Source organism: Vicia villosa, unplaced genomic scaffold, assembly GCF_029867415.1.
Source record: "Vicia villosa cultivar HV-30 ecotype Madison, WI unplaced genomic scaffold, Vvil1.0 ctg.000114F_1_1, whole genome shotgun sequence".
NCBI lineage: Eukaryota > Viridiplantae > Streptophyta > Magnoliopsida > Fabales > Fabaceae > Vicia > Vicia villosa.
In genome coordinates, this window is record NW_026705022.1 from 515,431 (window position 1) to 532,906 (window position 17,476).

Below are 17,476 nucleotides of genomic sequence, written 5' to 3' on the forward strand. Positions count from 1 at the left end.
TTCTTGTTCTTTTAAATTTACAATATTTTTTTTATGAAGTGGTGGATGATGATGAGAAAAGGGAACTTATTATGTATAAGGTCTGATTTTGAGAAAGTCTATGATTATATGGAGTGGAGAATGTTTTTGATGTATTATTCATTTTTTTAGGAAAACTAACATTTGTAACCAAGCTTTATTTGAGTTTATCACTTTGAATGAGTTGTTGTAAATAAACATCATTGTAATCTAAGGTTGAATTGTCTAAGGGGTTGTTTGTAATTAAGTGTGATTATAGTGGAAATCTCTCAAGTGTGATGAGACTTGACTTGCCTCTAATTGATGGGTTGAACTAGTATAACTTTTATGAGTGTGATTATCTACCCTTATTCTCTTTATTTTCCTCATTCGTGTGTTTTTTCCACCTTCAAAATGTTAGAAAATGGTTATAGTATACTTGTCAACCTAGACAGTGTTGCTACATACAGGAAATCACCATTACCTGATGATAAGAAGAAATACAAACTTCATCATAAAGCCAGAAGCATAATGGTGAACATTATCTCTTTCAAGAAATTTCTTATTAATTGCCAAAAAACTTTATGATTCTCTAGTAAGCACCTATGAAGGAGATAAGATAATCAGAAAAGCCAAAGTTAAGTTTTTATTTTAACAGAATGCGATGTTCAAGATGAAGGATAATGAAAACATTGAAATCATATTTTTGAGGTTTCAAACTTTAGTCTTTAAATTTCAGGTCTTAAACAAGAGTTAAAATACCACAAACCATGTGAAGAAAACTCTTAGAATTTTTCGTGTCATATGAAGACCCAATTTAATAGATACTGAGGAGCCTAAAAATTAGAACAAATTGATACAAGATCAACTCAAAAGCTATTTGAAGAGTCACCGACTTAAACTAGATGTAAATGAGTTTTCAAGAAGGTCAAATCCATTTCCCTTAAGTCAACAGATAAAGCTAACAAAGTTAAGGCCCTACAAGAAGATAAAGTGGAGTTAGATGATGAAACTCCAAATGATGAAGATGTTTAAAAGTCAAATCATGAAAATCTAGAATTTTTTTACTTTATAACGTCTTTCTTGACCATTTCTCCATCTTCGACCTCTATCTTTTTTGTCCTTACCGCGAGTTTAACTCAACTTCTTACATTCTTTGTAATGTAATACCTATAAAGTAATACATAAGAATTAGGAAATACCTTTGCAACCTAATTCATTAAAGCAGTATCGCAGTCGGTAACAATGGCGTTCGGCATTTTTTCTTGGTCCTTCAACATTGTCCGACACACCTCTAAAGCCCAAGCAAAATTGTCCTTTTTTTCGCACTCTAGAAATGCAAACTCGACAGAATTAGTCTTCTCAATTGAGGTAACTCCAACAATTTCCAATAACGGAAGCATGTACTTGTTGAACTTATGGAATCAGGATGAGTCCAAAATATATCTCTAACTATTACTCCATCCTTGCATCTTTGGTGCCTAGATACGTAATTGTTATCATCTAGGAGTTTCAAGAGGCGTTGCATTTCGATTCTATCCCCCATAAGCGTTAATTTAGTTTGATAGCGCCTGTTGTACACTTTTCTGATATTTGCGATATTCCTGGGTTTTTAAGCTTCAAGGTTGCAAGTATGTTTTTGGGTTGCACCAAATTTAATGTCATGTCAGAAACACATTCTTTCTCTTCTGGCATGAGACGACATGCAATTGGATGACTAGCTAACTTTTCACACAAATCATGGTTAGGTAAACCACATATCATATTAAATCTCCATTTATTATTTTCCAACCTATAACCACTCAACTTAAATAGACACTCACATTTTCTTGAGCCGATATCTTCTCGTTTGAAATTTCGGAAGGGAGGTCTATATTTCACTTCTTTCACATGTCAATGTCACAAATGCACTTCTTATATCCGAGCCATTATCTGACCTTCTGATTACAACATCAAACTCCATTTTGATTGCCTTTATACGAATCCATTACAACATGCGATCATGAAATTCAAACTCTTGTTCATTTTTGAACTGGTTGCCAATATCTATCTCCTTCACTACTACAAGTGAAGTATCCTGAGACATAATATGTTTAGGGATAACATCGGGATGCACCATAACTAATGAAAATAAAAACATAAAATACTAAGAAACATCCAAAATAGTAAACAGATTGTTGGAAGATTAGCACAGACAGTTTCCGGAACTGCATCTCTGGATGAGTTCACATAAAATTCAGAGATAAACTTCCGGATGAGTTCACATGATTAATGTGAGCAATGAGGGTTGAAATGGATGAACTTTACCATAAATTCCAACTACTTTTTCTCCTTTTGATTTGATAAAACACAATAATGGAGTTTTGGAGTGAAAAATCATATTGAGAATGCATGGGTGTTTGGAGAGGGTTTATGGAAAAAAAATGAAAATGAACTCTGATCATGCAGATGACCGTTTTTAGCAATAACAAATTTGATTTTTTTTTCAGAAATGCATCTCCGGAATAACCTAACATGCAAAACTAATAGATTTTTGAATTCCCGCTTGAATTATCTGAACGTACATCTCCGAATAACTCCCTGTAATGGTCAATTGACAATTTATTTTATCAAAATTACGAAGATGTATTTCCGGAAAAAAATAATTTTCCTGTAGGGTGAAACCACTTTTTCTCGTTTGTGTGTGATACAAAAGGTGCGTCCAAAAATGTATTTTCGAAAATAGAGAGTCATTTTTAGTTTTGCATAGGCTTTTGCACCATATATGGTGCATTAAGAGATTCCCTAATATTTTGGACATTACTTATTGCATCTTTAGTGGTGCTCACACATCTCGCTGAAATACTATAAATGTCTCTAAAATACGAAAATGTATTTTCGAACACACCAAAAACTCAGAATAAATCTAGAACAATTTATTTAGACATTGTTGCGTTTGATTAACCAAAAACATGCAGAATGGGAAGAACAACATAAATTAGCATTAATCATTTTTATGACATACATAAAAGCGTAACATTACATAGATAATCTTAACGTAAATCTAACATTACATTTCATCACCAAGTAATGGTAGAGAATGTTTCAACATCTTTAGAATATCTTCTTTGCTCGATCTCGCAACCTTCGCATCCACCTGGATCAGACATTTGTTTCGTAACGGTGAAATGTACTCCACATAACAGTTAAATCTTCACCTGTCTTCAGCTCAAACTTATTGAATTGTATCTTTCCTTCATTGTCAATCGAGGGTGAACGATAATAGAGCTTCACAACTCTTCGATTGTCTAGGTAGCGCAATAGATTCTCTAGTGTGGATTTTAGATTGACAGAATGAGTGATCTCAGTGAACCTAAATTCAAGAGGGAGCTTCTCGCTATTGAAGTAGACAAAAGCGAGATATGAATATTGAGACATTTTTGTGTGATTTTGCTAACAACATGAGGGACACTCATATTTATACAAGTTTTAGATCAATTTAAACCTAAGAAACTCAATCATGTCTAAGAGAATATTTCAGAGATTGACTTTTGAGTTAATCCTTTCACGTTACTAAATTCGGGTGTATATGAAAATACAATTTTAAATTAACCCATGTTAACAATTTTTTTAGAAAATGGGGTGTGTTCGAAAGTACATTTCCAAATTAACTATCTTTTTTCATATATAAACAAGCCACCATATAATGGTGGTATGACCATGCGTGAAATATACATGTAAGGTGTTGTTTTATTAAATTTACCGTTTGATAAATTCGGAAATGCAAAATAGTGTTTCTTTTAATTCCCGCTTGACAAGTCCGAAACTGCACTTTCAAATTTGTCATTGAATTGTGATAGGCAAAATATCCATTTTGGTCCCTTAACTATACTCCTAGGTTCAGTTTGATCCCTTAACTTTTTTTCGTGCCAAAGTGGTCCTTTAACTTTTCAATAGATACATATGAGTCCCTTCTGTCTACTCTGTTAGTCAAAGTCTGTTAAAACTTTTAACAGACTTTGACTAACGGAATAGACGGAAGGGACTCATATGCTTCTATTGAAAAGTTAAAGGATCACTTTGGCACGAAAAAAAGTTAAGGGACCAAACTGAACCTATGGGTATAGTTAAGGGATCAAAATGAATATTTTGCCATTAAAGTTAAGGGACCAAACTGAACCTATGGGTAAAGTTAAGGGATCAAAATGGGTATTTTGTCATTGTGATATTAAACAATATTATTGTATAGGTGATTTCAAAGATACACTTCTAGACTAGATTTTGAGGAATTGGAGTGTATCTCACTTAAATTGTGTTATGATTTGAAATATGTGAATTAAAATGTGTTCTGGTTTGAAATTGATGAATTTGAATGTGTACTTCAAAAATTATCAAAGGACAATTTTAGGGTGACTCTTCACCGTTAAGTGGCGGGAAGAGCTACCCCCAATCTTTTTTAATTTTTTTGGCTCATTCTTTTCCAGAAGTGTACATGGGTTGTTGTTTATAGAGATCTAAAATAAAATAAAAAAATTGTTTTAAGCCTTTTGATGATTGAGTTTTAAAAAAAGTATAAGAAAAATTTATACTCTAGCCAATCTATACCGAAAACGCTTTCTGAAATACAATTTAGGCATATTTGAACTGTTGTCTTATGTTTGAAAATGAATATCAAAGTACTAGTTTTAGTTAACTGAAATGTCATAGACTTGTGCATATTAGTTATTGTCCTATATTTCCTAGATTGAAGTAAATTAATAATGTAATGTATTATAATTATCAGTGTTTCTTCCATAATTAACACTCCACAATAGAGATGTGGAAAAACTGCTTTATATCAAACAAGTTTTGCAGCCACTAGCTTTGGCATGAGAAGCACACAAGTATTAGTTCAACTTTGATTTAAGTCTTGTTGATTTTGCATTATAGATTTCACCCGAATGTGGCGTGTTTACAGATAATAAGAATAAAGTTAACAGCAAAATCGGTTATTGAGGAGTAAAATATATGCGGCGAAGAGAACAAGAGCAAACTCCGGATATGCATAAATCCATATGAAGCTGCTCTTCACTGGACACAAACTTAAACAAAATGAGGGTTGGCATGAGTGAAATTCAACCTAGCAAGAGTATCATGAAAATAATGAAATTAGCAAAAATTAAGTACCACAAATAAAAAAACCTACAATAATACTTGTTAAGAAAATAATGGTTGATAATGTCATGGAGGAGAGCAGACCTAGTACACCGGAAAATGAAAGAGATATGGCAATTGCACCAGTTCTCATTTTTGTAACCTGCAAAAAGGAGAAATTCAGAAGCTATTTTAAATGGCTATTTTAGAAAGACGGAAACTATTTTGTGCAATAGACACTAAGAAAATTATTAAGTAAATTGCATATTTGACAGTTCACAAATGGAGGATTGTTATTCTTACCAACAGTTGTTCAAGAAAACAAAAATAGGCCAAAATGCTGACATTGACAAATAAAATGGTTCATGATTCTTGAAGATTGAATTATATCCATGAAGCGCCAGATTGAAGCTTATAGCCTAAACTCATTCATTGATTAGAAATAAAAAATGTTCTTTATTGAATCAGGGTTGTATGCAGTCACAACTTTGCGACCCCACACACCCGTCAACAAAATCTAGATGCGTGATCTTGATCAAATGGTCCAGATGTGGATAACTATGTGAAGTCATAGTGCACACAATTCAAATCTATCTTTAACATTAAAAGGGAGACGTGCCTGTACCTGTTTACATCTTCGAGCTTAGATCTACTTGCTCGAGTAAGTAGTAACCCTATTTCAAACTCTTTGGATGCGTAATAGAGTGACAGGAAGGTTTCTAACATCCTCTTTGCAGACATCACAAGTCTTATTACCCTTTATTATACTAAAACATTTTATCGCACATTCTTGGCGAGCCAAAGCAAGTTCACCTTTGTAAAATTCAACCAGACAAATTTTACACACTGCCTCTTCTTCAGCTATCATCAGCATTCTCAATCTTTGAACCAAGAAAGCATTTTGAAAATAAAATTCTTCCACTTTTCATGAAGCAGATGGAGGTGTTAATTATAAGATATATACTCTACCAGTATCTAATAATAAGATATATACTCTATCAGTATCTTTTGTCTGAGACGTGCTCAACAATTCATTTCCTTCCTTTACTCAAGTAGTAGAAGGAACGATGCAAAAAAATGAATCCATCCTCCTTCGACTTTTGTCCTTGTTGGCAGGCATTGAAAGAGAGCACGCTATCTTACGTCAAATATCTTTTTTCTGCAAAAAGAAACTAACAGGTTAAAATGGTGTAATACTATTTTTTGTATACGAGAAATGGAAAGCATTGCTTAAATTCTTACACTCAGAGAACCACCACCTAGACTTCCATTTCCACCATGAGTGGATTTTGTGTTTGAATGTCCAATTTCTTCTAATGGCAATGATGGGGCTCTTTTCATCGTAGGAGTAAATATTTTACCAAGTGGCAATGATCTTGAGATCGGAGGCCTTTTTCAAGGGCCTGAAGAGGAAACTTCCAGAGTTGATGCATTCACTTTATCAATATCTGCCAGTGTCCATTTTGGTAGGATGTTTCTTAAGAATGATTTGACTTTTGATGTTGCAGAACCGGAGAATTATTTGTTGGAACATCGACCGAGTGAAAAGTCATCAGAAAATTCTCTTAGACAATCTGCTATACATCAATAATCAAACTCTAAGACAAACCAACAAACACATTTCCTCAATCCTTGTCTTTCATTTCAACCCGAAAAAAAAAATCATTGTCTCACCCAAGCCTAAAAAAAATAAAGCCAAAAAGCTTTCTTGTTTTGAAGTACGGACATATTCATCAGTATATCAGTACAAATAAACAAACAGAAATTCCATAGCAAGAAAAGCTATATTCATAAACTGTACATTGTAGTCTCATGTAGATGTGTAGTAAATTAGTAACAAAAGATTAAATTCCCTACTCTATACACAATAAGTTCAGCAGCCACTAGCTTAGTCATGAGAAGCTCACAAATATCAATTCAACTTTGATTTGAGTCTTGTTGATTTTGCACTATAGATTGATTGTGGTTGGATTCACCCAAATACGGTGCGTTTACATCTCTAACTCTACGCTATCAAGTGTCGTAATACATGATGCACAACATAACATGGTTAAGCATCGATATCTAGTGATTGCCTTATGTATCTAACATGTTACAAATACAGCAGCAGTCCACCAATTTATAATCTAGTATGGTCATAATGTATCTTATCAACAGTAAAGAACAATTGCAAAAGTGAACCATTAAGAAAATTGTTCAGTTTCCCATTGATATCATTTTCATAAACTGAGATAATTATCACTATTACTTTGTAGCATGATAGGTTCTCAGAAAAAACTGATTCACTATTACATAATATATGAGCTTTTAAAACATGACATAAAGCCACAAAGCCTAGTGCAACTTAGACATCGAGTATTTCCAACAATGCCAAGTGTAAGTTCTTGCGCCCCAGAGATCCTGTGGCGTAACTTATATGCGGTTAAAGAAAAAAGCAAGCCGGAAGATATATATTCTCGCATGTCCATGCGAAAGAATTGGTTTTTGCAAGTGAAAATTTACGCCTATAACGTGGAACTACAAATGGATCATAACTAATTTCAGCGGTTACACCGTCTCAACAAAACCATGCTTCTCCAATATGGCAACTGTCTCTTCCTTTGCGCTGCAAATTCCAGGTGAACAAGAACACAATTAATGAACTTGTATGCGACAACACAAAATTTATATTTGTAAAATATCAAATGTAGTACATAATAATCAAAGAACTGGTTTCTTTCAATCAAGTAACATCCTTAATTATCAAACATGCAGCTCACATGTAGTTTTGACCCATTTCTATTACTTCAAAGGCTTCAAAATTATGATGATTGTGATTTATATACATTTTCAGATGTAAGGTCACCTAAGTTATGTAACACAGCACTTCATATTGAATGTGTGTTTGTTGCCTAACACCGAAAAATGTGACTTTATTCAATTAATTTCATTTTTTTCAAATTATGAACAGTGTTCGTGGTGATAGTATTGTGTCCGGTGTACATTTTTATAATACTGAAACAGTGTTCGTGGTAGATGAATCTAGTATCATTTATTTTTAGATATCTATGGTGAAGTATTAGAATATAAAAATCCCACAATGTTCATCCTAAATTAAATAAACAAGATTATGTAGAAGAAATATATTTTAGCACCTGCATCTGACATAATAGTATAGTCCATCCTTTAAAAGAATGCAGGAAAAATAAGTTTAGCCAAAATACCTTCCAGGTCTAAGAATCTTGTATTTGTATGGTTTACTGAGATCCACAACGGTTGAACCTGCACGGCCGGATGGAAGCGTCCCGCCATCATAAACAGAAGCACAGTGTTCCCATAGTTTTTCAAAATCTTTGATGCAAACACTACTTGGTTGTCCACTTAGGTTTGCACTGGTAAGGGCCAAGGCAGTTCCTGAACCACGGGCAATGAGCCTAATGAAATTGCAATCGGGAACTCTAACTCCTATACTATCAAATCCCGGGTTCAAAGATCGTTCAAGAGCACTTGATTCTCCTGTAACATTCAAGCATAGAATAACTCATTTCCAGTTACACATACACTCACACACAGACAAAGTTTGACATACAAACCTCGTTTTAGTACAACTGTGACAGGCCCAGGGAGGAGAGAATCAAGCAGACCATGAGGTAAATGATCGGTTAGAGCAAAACGGTTTATGTCTGATACGTCACCAACACAAATAGCTAACGGGCTTGTATGTTTACGGCCTTTAATCTCATAAATCCTGTTAACTGCTTCCAACAGGCTGCCAATAAGCCCCAACAAAAGATAAGAGGTAATTACTAATCATTCAAAAATAAATTGAAAAAAATTTGAATGATTATCACAAGTGTCATTGTCATGTCGGTGTCACGTCATTGACACATGCACGCCTTTTTTCAGAGATGTTGGTGCTAAATGTGCAGTGCGAATGAGATTTTAGACAAAGCAGTTAAACACATACAAGCGAGACTCACGAAAACAAAACATGAAGAATTGCAAGGTTACATGAAAATAGCATACCAAGCATCACAAGCAAATCCATATAGTGTATCAGTGGGAACTGCAATAACCTTCCCAGCTTTCAAAGCTTGAACTGCCTCTGCAGCATAAGCCTCTGTTGCAGGATGAACAACTCCAATCTTATCATCAAGACCCAAGTCACATCTTTCCATACTCCAAGCCATGTTTTTGGATAAACCCCTTCTAATCCTTTGATTATGTTGCAAACTTCCTGAAACATCAGTGCCATTGGTTCAGTTCAGTCAGTACTATCACACAACAATAGCTTTAACAATCTCAAAATTCAACATGTAGAATTAGAATTGGTTAAACTTGACCACCAAAAACACAATACCACATAAAGTAAACATTGTTTTTTTGCTGAATTTCAAATTTGAAGAATGAACACAAGTGGCATATATATGACCCACCAAGTGTTTGATAAAATGGTGAAAAGAAAAAGAAGGATAATAAGAGACTAACAGTGGTTGTGTGACAAAACTGCACCTCGAAAGAAGAAATTGGGCAAGAAGGGAGTGTTGAGAAGAAACCGTCCTTGTATCATCATCCGCGTTGACAATTACACGACATGCCGTTTTGTATACTTGAGTTTGTTTCAGTTTTGTACCTTGTTTTTGTTTCAGCGTTTCAAAATCGGTTTGGACCGGCTGGTCGTACTGGTCCAAGCGGGAACTGTTAAGATAACCGGTTTGATTCAGCTATCGGATCGAAAATGTTAAAGAACCGGTGTGAACCGTTCGGTTTTGCGGTTATACCGACGAACCGGAAGTTGTTCTGAACAAGTGGAAGAGAAACGGTTCTTCTGCAATTGAGAAAACGGCTAATTTATTCTGTTGATAAAATTTCCATTAAAATTCAAGATAAACCTAATTTTGAATTCTCGGATAATATAAATACTTTTATTAAAAAATGCTTTGTGCATTGGGAAAACTTTACTTGAATCGAAAAAGCCTTCTCCTTGGAAAGCAAGGATTTAAAAAAATAATAACTTATTCAAAGTATGCTTGAAAGATAAATCTCTCTAGTACTTTTTTTTTTTTAGTATTAGTCTCTTATTTGTTTAAGTTTAAGAATTATATTTTTAAGAATATATATATATATATATATATATATATATATATATATATATATATATATATATATATATATGAGGAGGAATCAAATTACACCCGAAAAGTTACACCACGAGTTACACTCATTCAATAACTACATTTTGAATTAATATTTTTTAAATTCAACCGTTGGATTGAAACATAATATCATATAGATCATACCTATAAAGTTTGAGCTTAATCTATAATAATTTACTATGTCATTTAATTACATCAAAATTAACGTTATATGAAAGCTCATTTTGACGTTAATCTTTGGATATCTTGATCATATAGTAAATCATTATAGATTAAGCTCAAACTTTATAGGTATGATCTATATGATATTATGTTTCAATCCAACGGTTGAATTTAAAAAATATTAATTTGAAATGTAGTTTTTGAACGAGTGTAACTCGTGGTGTAACTCTTCGGGTGTAATTTGATCCCTCCTATATATATATATATATATATATATATATATATATATATATATATATATATATATATATATATATATATATATATATATATATATATATGCAAAATAAAAGGAAATGAAATGCTAAAAAACAAAAACTTGACATTTTTTAAAAAGATGATTTTTAATTGTTGGAAATATGAAAAATTGGCAAAAGTAAATCTAAAATAGCGATCACAACAAGAATATCGGTTTAGAAATGCGAGAAACCAACTTAAGCATAAAAGCGAAAGTAGTAAAAGAAGATGAACATAAAATGTCTAGACAAAATTAAAGTATGACACAAGTTTAATAAATGATGACTACAAGTAATGAGAAGCAAATAATGGATAAAGATAAGATATGCATGAGAAGATAAATTGTAGTCAATGTTAAATGTGAATTATAAGTACAAAAATTTGTTGTGTCTAATCTAGTGTGGATATCAACTATCAATCCACTACCAATGAATAGATATAAACTCCTTTTCAATTTCAAAATTACACCCTATAAAAGGCTAAAAGAGTAATCAATTAATCATCTAATTAATCCACATGACTATTTTTCTAAGTTTACTTTCTTCTTTGCCTTCAATCAATCAACATCAATTTTTTCGGGACTCATATACCATTAATCAATCAACATTTGTTTTTTCACCTTTCCATTAATCAATCAAAATCAATTTACCTTTCCACTAACTGTAGCGGGAGAAAATTGAGATCAAAACTATGGATTGACTTGACTCATTATTTTAGTGAAAGTCGCCACTGTGCTTTATTGTTTCTAAAGGAAATGGGAAAAGAGTGAAATAAACCCAAAGATTTTTTTTTAACAAAAACAACAAAAAGAGATTCTAGATACGGGTGTTGATTATGTAAGGGGAAGGTATTAACACCCCTACATCTGTGGTACTCCACATGAACTTTTTTGAAAATCTGTGTTGTTAAAAGAAATTATGTGCAAAAGAAAAAAGTTTGTTTATTTTAAAATTATGTTCGGCAAGACGTAACATCCTGGGCCTACATACCTTCTGAGTACAATGCTCACGATAGGCGGCCTATTAGGCCTAATGCGGAGCCATACAACATTTATATAAAGCCAAAATAAATCAAATACTATAAATAACAAGTTATAATATACGTTATTGCTATTATAAATGGGCGTCGTCTATACATTATTGCTATCACGTGAAATCCTCTTTTTTGTTTACTTTTCAGTATGTTGTCGGGGTTTAAAACTCCCGCTATTCCAAAACTTAAATGTCCTGTAGCAATTAAAAAATATACTGTAATTATTTTAGCAGGGGTTGTTTTGTGGGATTAAAAAACCCTCACTATTTCAATGTTTTTATATTTACGGTTCATTATTGTTCATCATGTTTTGGAGTTATTTAGTGGAGGTTTTCTTTATTGGGGGTTACTAACCGCCGTTATAGATTGTTTAAAATTTGAAGAAAAAAAACAACATTCACTTACGTAAGAGACATATTAAGGTCTCTCACCGTAGCCTGAGCCTTATAAATGAAAGCAAAATCCAGTACGGAAATATTAGATGATAAGATATAATATACACTAAAATTATTATCAGGGAACTTTAAAAAGTTACTATCTGGAGCATGAATTTTGTACATGAACGATATTTAATTTAAATTACGGTTCATATCTATTAATCATTATTCAAAAATCATAATATCAGTAACCCGTTTTGATAACAACTGTTAGGTAAATTTTATTTAGGATCTTAATATTACGATTTTCCAATGCTCTAATTTATATGAGAAATGATAAATACGTACCCGAATTTATAATAGTTTCTTCGTGTGTTCAGAATGTGTCCATGATACAACAATTCATCATTTGATGCTTGAAATAAAAGTCTCGGTTGTCATTAAGTAAATGTTATAAGATTGTTAGAAAATTACTTGAAAATTAAATGGATTGAGGCTAGAATCGTGAATGAATCATTTTCTTTATAGTATTTCAAACACTCTCAAATTGTGCAAGAGTTTGTACCAAGGAATACCCATGATAGTTCAGCCTATACTCGAGTTTGTACAAGACCAATGAAAACTCAAATGTAGATAAGATGAAATTTAGAATTTTGTGTGAAGAGGATAATCTTTTCTAATATGTTTTTTTGAATCCAGAATGCTCAATTTATATGCCAAACTGGTGTTGCTTCATAAGGTTACGACCCTTGAAGAAACACACACTTTCAGTAACATTTTTGCTAAATGTTGCATTGTTTTGTCTAGAACAACACTTTTCAATCTTTGCATTGTTTCGCCTACAACAACAGTTTTCAAATTACATTCTACAACACTTCGCAAAGTGTTTCCTATTTTTGAATCCAAAATACAAACTTCACGAAGAGTTGCCTATTTCCAAATTAAAAATACAAATTTCTTACTGCAACACTTCACAAGTGTTGCCTATTTTTGAATTCAAAATAATATTCACTTTAACATTTTCTTGTCATTTTGGAACACACATATGTTCATAATTATTATAAATTATAATTGTTACAAGCCTTATCTTTCGATGGTGGCAACATAGCTGAGAGAGAATCATTCATCGTTTAACTGAGGCAGCAGAGTTGCGTACAACCCTTCAATTGAGTTTTAGAATTTACTAGTAGTATATATATCTCTTCGAGGACTTTGGACTTTGCTAGAGGCCCTTGGATCTCCCTAGCGACTTAAGAGTGGCAATGACGTAGCTCTCTTATCCAGCGATAGGAGATCTGACATTACCTAAATCCCAAGTGCATGAACATCGGCGAGATTTCTATTTTAGAACAATTCTCCTTGTCCTTTCTTGTCGCCGCATATAGGTTTACACATTTTTTTACTATTTTTTTCCATTACAACTAGGCCACTTTGTTTAGTGACCCCTTTTGCGGCGCCATTATCCTTTATATTTCCTAGGAAGTGTGATTCTCTTATAAAGATACAATTTTGTTGACATTGAAAACATTGACATGTGAAACACATAAGACAACATATAATAGGAAAAAAACTAAAACTTTATTAAATTAAACGGAGCCAATACTACCATTGTCAATCAAAGTGAGTAGAACAAGATTGTTAATAAGATCTGTTACGACCAGTTAGTTTTATCGGGCCCCATGGTAAATGTCACTATACTTGTCAAAATGTATAGGAGTATGTGATATCTCTGCGCGGATAAGGGATAACTAGAGGCCTTTGTAGTTAACGGTGGTTAGGGCTTGGTCATAGTGATGATAGATCTTGTTTGGTGATGTTTATGGTGGTAAGAGAGTGACAATTCACATGAGTTGAGAGGATTTGTGTTTATGCATTGTGCTGGGTAAGTTATGATCTATCTCTTTAACTCTAAGACTGAGGTATTTATAGAGGCATATAGGCATGAGTTGGGGGAATTTATTTCCCCTCAAGTACTAGTTCATTAGGATAAATGATTTATTCCTTCTTTGACATGCTCATTTAGCCCGTTATAATGGGGCACATTCTCCCTATCTACTAGGCAAGTGGAAAAGAGTTCGGGTGAAAAAAGTCCAACCAAAAGGGCTGTCACTCAGACAGCTTTATGGCCCCTTTCAAATGGTTGATAGCTTCGTTGGGTACCCCCCTTTTGGCCCCATGTTGGCCTTCCTCATTTTTACGTAAGCTACAACTTCTTGGGGCACGATATACTACATTAATGAGGCTATTAATTTCTCTTTCTTGATGAATCCAATGGTTGATATTTCTTCCTCTCATCTCTCATTTAAAAATGCTCTCACTTGATATGCTCTATATATATATATATATATATATATATATATATATATATATATATATATATATATATATATATATATATATATATATATATATATATATATATATAAGGGATTTATCCTCTTTGAGTTATAGTTTAACATAATGTGCCTTTTAATAAATTTTTAAAATTTAAGATTATTTTGTTTTTTATTCTTTTATGGCATCTTATTATCCAAAAATTATGATATGATATGTTATATTTTGTTTACAAATATGACAATTTTAATGGGTGTGACATACATGTGGTATTATAAATCATATATTCCTCCACTTTTCTTTCTCCTTATTTTTACTTCATTCGGTCTTAAAAAACACAATGGAAACCATCAAAGCTCATGTTTTTCTGCTATGTGTTATGTTCAGGTGTTCTGAATCCTCATATTTTTTATATTCAAATCAAATCATATTTATTCTAAATGGGGGAAGTAAAACATCATATGTCGGTAATTCAAGTGGAAGAAATTTGCCTACATATTGATGTGAACAAGTAATGAGGATGTTTGTTTTAAATACAATTGAAAACCCAAAATGAAAATTTTAGAGATGTTGAAACAATAGGGCGAGTGATTAAGATTCCCCCTTCCTTTTAAATCACTTATATTTATCTCATTTTTCATTATAGTTCTATTTTTTGTAATGTGCCACAATGTATAATTGTGAACATATCATTTGAGACAATGTATATTGCATATATTTCCATAATGTTTTATTTATTTTAAAAAATTCAATTAAAATGGAAAACACCGGTGTACCCAAAAATACATTTAAAGTGAATAAAATTCAAATGTGTTAAAAAGAAGCAACTATTGATTCAACGAATGATCCAATTTAGTCACGACACTACCAACTATTGGATTTTTCTTCACTTTTTATTAGCTAAACATATTATCATCTAAATCATCCAACAATTATCTATTGATATGTGATACATTTGTTGCAATTGCATTTGTATATGATGCAGTAGTAACAGGGCCGGCCCAAACAATATAGAGACCTTGTTATATTTTTTTAAATAGGTCCTCTAATAAAAAATTATTATTTTAAATCATTATATATTTAAATTATAAATAATATTAAAAATTAGATAAAATAATATATTTAAAAAGAACATTTTTGTAGAAATTTAATATATATATATATATATATATATATATATATATATATATATATATATATATATATATATATAAATGTGATTTACATATTTTTTATCAGTATCATCTTTTAGACATTAAATCATTGTTTCAATTCATATTTATACAAAATATGAACATTCACAAATTTAAATTTTAAAATTTTTACATTTATGAAGTCATCAAAATTTAGATACATCATAAGAATTGTGAAGTGATGTGTACAATTTACAAATATAAATCTTTTATACAAAACATATATTAATATTTTTTTAAAAAAATTATATAAAATTTTTATTAGGATTTAAACGAGAAAATTGAATTAGTAGGAAAGATTATAAAATATTATAAATACTATATTAAATTATACTAAAACAAGTTGTTAATAACTTAATTTGTTCATTTATTATAAATGTAATCATAATTATTTAATTTAAAATAAATTAATTTACTATTTAATATGTTAATACATAAAAAGTGGTAACCTTTATAATTTTTTTTACAATAGATTAAAGTGGTAATCTTTCATGAGAAGGATATATTCTTCCTAAAAAATATATCATTATCTAGTGCCTTATTAACCATAGTATACTTAAATTATGAGGCCCTCGTGATTGTGAGGCCCTGTGTTGTGGAGCAGGTTGCACAGGCACAGGGCCGAGCCTGAGTAGTAACATCAATGACATTAGTTGCAGTGACGTCATTTATTATATTTGTAGTGGTATTGTTATCAAATTTGTAGTGACGCCAATGTTATCAATTACATTTTCATTAGTTATATCATTTGCAGTGTCACCATCATCATCAATTGTCTTAATTGATTTCCTTGATTCTTTCCTCTATAAATCATTGGTAAGTAACAATGAGGACAAAAGTAACAAGATAATGACATTATAAACACACAATAAAAATGTATGTACATTTATATTCAATGCGTTTGGATCTTGAGTTGTGTTCTTACACTTTCTTGAAATGTCTCCAAATCTATCACATTTTGTGCGTCTGTATTGCACATCATATCACCTCATTCTAGATCCACCCTCAAATTTTTACCATATTCAAATTTTCTTAGTCCTACTAGGGCCCTTCTTGTATAGAGGTGGTAAAGTTCAACAACCTTCACTCTAGGCCACATACCCACACCAACCATTGGACTCATTTAATATCTATAGAATAATGCATATGTTTGAGTTGCTAATATTGGTATACATACAACCCATAGTTTTATGTTCTATAGTTTAATGATGCAATAACATGCCTACAAGAGATGCATATGAAATCTTAGAAATTAGAAATAGTATTAATTTTCTAACATCAACTATAAACGAATGTTTATCAAATGAATGTGTAACCTGCCACTCTTTATCGCCAGAGAACAAGATGGTGTTCACTAACCACTAAAAAAATACTTCTTTATATACTCTTTTTCCAATGCATAAGCATATTATTATGGTTTTATTTCTCATGTTTTTTCTTAGAAAATATCATGTTAGTCATTAAATAATTTCTAGCCCACTTGCACATTGTCTAGATAGGTTTAACCCATATAATTTAAAATTGTGGCATTAAAATATTTTAAAATGTTATTATCAAAAAATCACATTTGGTAACATAAACATCACTTTCATTTAATATTGATCACTCAATGATACTATCTTTAAATTTTGCAAGAGAATTAAATGCAATACCCATCATGAACTCATATTTCCTACTTAGTTATTATTTCCTAAACTTCTCATACTTATGAGCTTTTTCCTCATTAGAGTCATTTGGGTATGAGCTACCTTCACTCAAATAAAAACCATATTAATCTTTTTTTTTGGACTTTTTCCTTCATTGGATACTTATACTAGTAGCTCTAATAGGAACAATT

General features: G+C 31.7%; 1 protein-coding gene across 2 annotated transcripts; it reads right to left on the reverse strand.

Moving 5' to 3' along the window:
* Positions 1-6,351: 6,351 nt before the first annotated feature.
* LOC131624340 (uncharacterized) lies at positions 6,352-9,909 on the reverse strand. 2 transcript variants are annotated; one of them, XM_058895288.1, is made up of 5 exons: positions 9,601-9,909; positions 9,115-9,325; positions 8,682-8,857; positions 8,313-8,604; positions 6,352-7,714 (listed from the first exon to the last, which is right to left on the reverse strand). In XM_058895288.1, the coding sequence occupies exons 1-5, from the start codon at positions 9,659-9,661 to the stop codon at positions 7,657-7,659; spliced, it is 798 nt and encodes a 265-aa protein (XP_058751271.1). In that variant the 5' UTR covers positions 9,662-9,909; the 3' UTR covers positions 6,352-7,656. The 2 variants fall into 2 exon arrangements, with proteins under 2 accessions (XP_058751271.1, XP_058751272.1); XM_058895289.1 differs by having other exon boundaries at positions 9,577-9,904.
* Between the last annotated feature and the right edge of the window lie 7,567 nt (positions 9,910-17,476).